This window comes from Palaemon carinicauda, chromosome 36, assembly GCF_036898095.1.
Source record: "Palaemon carinicauda isolate YSFRI2023 chromosome 36, ASM3689809v2, whole genome shotgun sequence".
NCBI lineage: Eukaryota > Metazoa > Arthropoda > Malacostraca > Decapoda > Palaemonidae > Palaemon > Palaemon carinicauda.
This window is the reverse complement of record NC_090760.1, coordinates 33,139,891-33,144,307: the sequence shown is the minus strand read 5'-3', so window position 1 is coordinate 33,144,307 and position 4,417 is coordinate 33,139,891. Positions and strand designations below refer to the sequence as shown.

At 36.8% G+C, this 4,417-nt stretch overlaps 1 protein-coding gene across 1 annotated transcript in view; it reads left to right on the top strand.

Moving 5' to 3' along the window:
• Positions 1-2,872: 2,872 nt before the first annotated feature.
• The window catches only part of LOC137628562 (uncharacterized), a 38,110-nt gene continuing 36,565 nt past the window's right edge, over positions 2,873-4,417 (top strand). The window contains exons 1-2 of the mRNA XM_068359714.1: positions 2,873-2,974; positions 3,114-3,878. Of these exons, the coding sequence (XP_068215815.1) occupies positions 2,873-2,974; positions 3,114-3,878 (867 nt within the window). The remainder of the gene's footprint in view (positions 2,975-3,113; positions 3,879-4,417) is intronic.

Here is a 4,417-nt window from a genome sequence, read left to right as displayed (position 1 = left end):
ATAGACTAAATGAAGCATACGGTAATGAAGGAAAACTGATCGATGCGATATTAGGAGATATAAGGGCATATAAACCGCTTAATGATAATGATGACAGAAAGTTAATTAATCTAATCAATACAGTAGAAAAGGTGTGGTTAGATGTAAGTATTTTAAACTTGACTACAGAACTGGAGAATACTACTGTACTAACCCAAGTAGAAAGATTGCTTCCGTCGGTGTTAAAAAGAGAATGGGCCATTAAAGTGCAGGAATTAAATTCGGACAAATTTAAGAATTTGGTTACATTTCTGACAGATCATCGCAAAGCTCTGGAGTATTTACAAGATAATTCAAGAAGTGGTGCGACTAAGGTAACAGTACATACTGTGGAAAGGGAATTTGCTAAGGAAAAGGAATTAGCAGAAGCTATAAAATTGTTGACTATAGGACAAGAGAAACTTCAAAATCAATTGTCTGAATGTTTAAACCAGTTTATATCACATTAGCGAAGGAAAAAATATAGGTGGAATTAATAGAACAAGGTATAACAGTGATCAGAAAAGAAAAAATTGTCCTGTCCATGATAGTGAATCTCATGAATTGAAGGATTGTATGACATTTAAGCAATGGTCAGCTGAAAATCAGATGGACTTTTTAAGAAAAAAGGGAGTTTGCTACGCCTGTCTCTGTACGGGACATTTCTCCAGAAATTGTGAGAAAAGATTTTCATGTAGGGTAAAAGTAAATGGAGAGGTGTGTGGTAAACATCATCATTCAAGTTTATACACACTATTTAACAATCCAAATAATTCAACAATTGATGCCACAAGTAACTATTTAAGTAAAAAAGGTGCAATTCTGATGACTGGGTTTGTTAACAGTGAAGGGAAATCTATCCCCACGTTGTATGATGCAGGAAGTAACATTAGTTTAATTACATTTAGAATGGCAAGGAAACTAGGACTCAAAGGTATTCCTATACAATTATCTATGACTAAAGTTGGTGATCACACAGAGGAGTTGGATAGTTGTGTTTATGAAGTATCATTAAAGGATCAAGCAGGAATAGAAAAACTTATAGAAGTTTGTGGCGTGTCTGAAATAACTGCTGTTCATCATCATATGGATTTGCGAGAAATAGCAAGGAGACTGGGAGTGCAGGAGAAACACCTTCAAAGGCCAGAGGGACGTATAGAGCTGCTAATAGGATCAGATTACTGTACTTTATTGCCACAAGTCATAAAAAACAGTAGATAATATTCAATTATTGTCCAATGATTTTGGACTCTGCATTAGGGGTAGATTTGATGAGAAGGAAGGTGAAAAGAAGTACTGTGTTCAAATTAATCATATAAGCTACGATGACACTGCTGATTGGCATTTCAGGCCTAAACCAAATGTGGGTAAATTAGTGGAGAATTATTTCTTGGATGAAAGTTTGGGAACGGAGTATATCCCAAAATGTGGAGGTTGCAAATGCGGAGAATGTTCAGTAAAGGGAAATTTAACTATTAGGGAAGAGAGAGAACTCAAACTCATTGAAGATGGATTAACTTATGATGAAGAAAACTTGTGCTGGATATCTAAGTATCCTTGGATTTCTGACCCTTCTAAACTGCCAAATAATTTTCCGATGGCTTATGCTAGATTGAAGGCTACCGAAAAGAGACTGAAAAGGCTGGGAGCAACACAATGCACAAAATATCAAGAACAAATTCAAGACCATGTTGGATCGAGGGGTAGCGGAAAAATTATTGAAGTCAGAGCTGGATTATAAGGGTCCAATCTTCTACTTACCCCACCATGCAGTTTATAAAACAGATTCCTCATCAACCCCAGTGAGAATAGTATTTGATGCTGCAGCATCATATCAAGGAATATCTCTGAATGACCTACTTGCAAAGGGACCTGATGTAATTAATAACCTATTGGGAATACTATTACGATTCAGGGATGGAAAGATAGGCGTGGTTGGTGATATTAAAAAGATGTACAATACTGTAAAACTTTCAGAAGAGGATATGCATACTCACAGGTTTTTATGGAGAAACTTTTAGTTAGAAAGAGATCCTAGTCATTATAAATTGAAGACTGTTACATTTGGGGATAAACCTTCAGGATCTATTGCAATGATGGCACTTCGTAAAACTGCAGAAATTAATAATTGCTTTCCACTAGCATCCAAGATGATAGTAGAGGACTCTTATGTTGATGACATCATCAGTAGTGTTAACTCGAAGGATTGTGCATTGGAAAGGATTAAAGAAGTAGAAGTATTAAGATTGGGAGGATTTCAGATTAAATACTGGGTTTTATCGGGAGAGGATAAGGATAATAATGCTAGGGTTTTAAATACTGAACAGGAAAAGGTTTTGGGTTTAAGTTGGAAACCTAAACTGGATACTTTCTCATATAGGGTCAAACTCAATTTCTCAAAAAAAAAACCTGTGAAGGTAGAATAGAGTCGGATGTGAACTGTGATAATTTTGGGAGTTGTATGCCATCTCTGTTGACTAAGAGAAGTGTACTATCACAATTTGCAAAGCTGTATGATCCTTTGGGTCTCTTAACACCATTCACGCTGAAGACAAAGTTATTGATGCGTTCTATCATTGTAGAAATTAATGAGGGACATTCAAGGGGATAGGATGATCCTATTAGTGATACCTTATAATCTGAAGCTAAAAATTTGTTTAGGGAAATGTTTGAAATTGAAAATATCTGTTTTAATAGGTGTGTAAGGCCTGCAGACGTAATTAAAGACCCAGAGTTGATCATTTTTTGTGATAGTAGTATAAAAGCGTATGGAGCTGTAGCATATGTTAGATGGGAAAAGCAAGATAGTAATTATTATGTAAACCTTCTTTGTTCAAAGAATAGAATAGCGCCTATGAAACAAATCAGTATACCACGATTAGAACTGTGTGCTGCTGTTTTAGCATCGAGATTGAGGGCAACCATTGAAATCAATATGAGATATAAATTCTCTAAGGTAATCCACATCACTGACAGTGAGATAGTAAGAGCACAGATCCAGAAGGAATCCCACCAGTTTAATTCTTGTTGGAATTAGGGTTGCAGAAATTCAGTCCAAAACTGAACCCATAGAATGGTTTTGGGTATCTTCCAAGGAAAACAACGCTGATTTGACTACTAGGAAATGTAACCCCAGAGAATTAGACACAGAATCTGTTTGGCAAAAGGGTCCAGAATTCCTGTATCAAGATTCCTCGGAATGGCCTGTAAAACAGAGTACAGTATCGGATCTTCCTGATGTTGTTTTTGCAAGAGTGGCCTTAAATGAAGGAGAAATTAATTCAAGTAGCCAGGTGATTGATATCCAAAGATTTAGCAATATGAAAAGACTGTTATCAGTGATGGCTAGAATTATTAGTGCAATAAAGAAAAAATCGTTTAAGGCTATATCGTGCGATCCTAGTACAGAAGAGATACAGCAAGCTGAGTTGTATTTCATCAAAAACGCTCAAGCAAGTTTGCCACAAGACTGGGAAAAGAGGTATAGACGTTTAGGACCAGTTTCGAGAGAGGATGGCATAGTCACCGTGGTTAGCAGGATGTCCAAATGGTTGAAGGACAATTGGGATCAGAATCAGTTTATACTTCTCCCACCAAAGCACCCATTCTCTTTAATATACCTGTCTCACATACATCAAAAGGATCACAGTGGAGTTGAATCAAGTCTTGCTAGAGCTCAAGTGAAATATTGGATATTGGGAGCAAGGAAAACAATGAAATCTATTAGAAAACAGTGTGTAGTATGTCGAAGAATTGACAAGATCTGTACATCACAAGCTATGGGAGAGTTGCCAAAAGAGAGACTTGAACCATGTCCTCCATGGCATAATGTTAGCCTAGATCTTTTTGGCCCTTTCTGGGTTTGTGATACTGTAAAAAGAAGAGTGAAAAGGAAAATATTTGGAGTAATTTTTAATTGCATGGTTACAAGGGCTGTACATTTGGACATTTCTGAGGGTTATGATACTCAAAACTTTCTTACTGTACTGAAAAGGTTCACATGTCTAAGAAGATTTCCAAAGAAGCTTTACAGTGATAATGGTACGCAGTTGGTGTCTGCTAACAAGGAGTTGAGAGAAATGGTTACTCAGTGGAATAAAGGTTTAGTGTTTAACTTTGGAAAATTTGAAGGTTTAACCTGGGTATTTAATAAATCTGCTGATGCCCCATGGGAAAACGCTTGTAGCGAGTCGTTAATTAGACTGGTGAAGAGGTCACTCACCAGAATCATAGGTGAATCAGTCATATCTTTTGGGGAACTACAATCTGTAATGTATGAAGTTGCCAATATGTTGAATGAACGGCCTATTGGGTTTAAACCAGGGGAAAACTTTACCGAAGGGACTGCGTTAAGACCTAATGATTTACTATTGGGTCGATCTACCATCGAAGCTCCTTG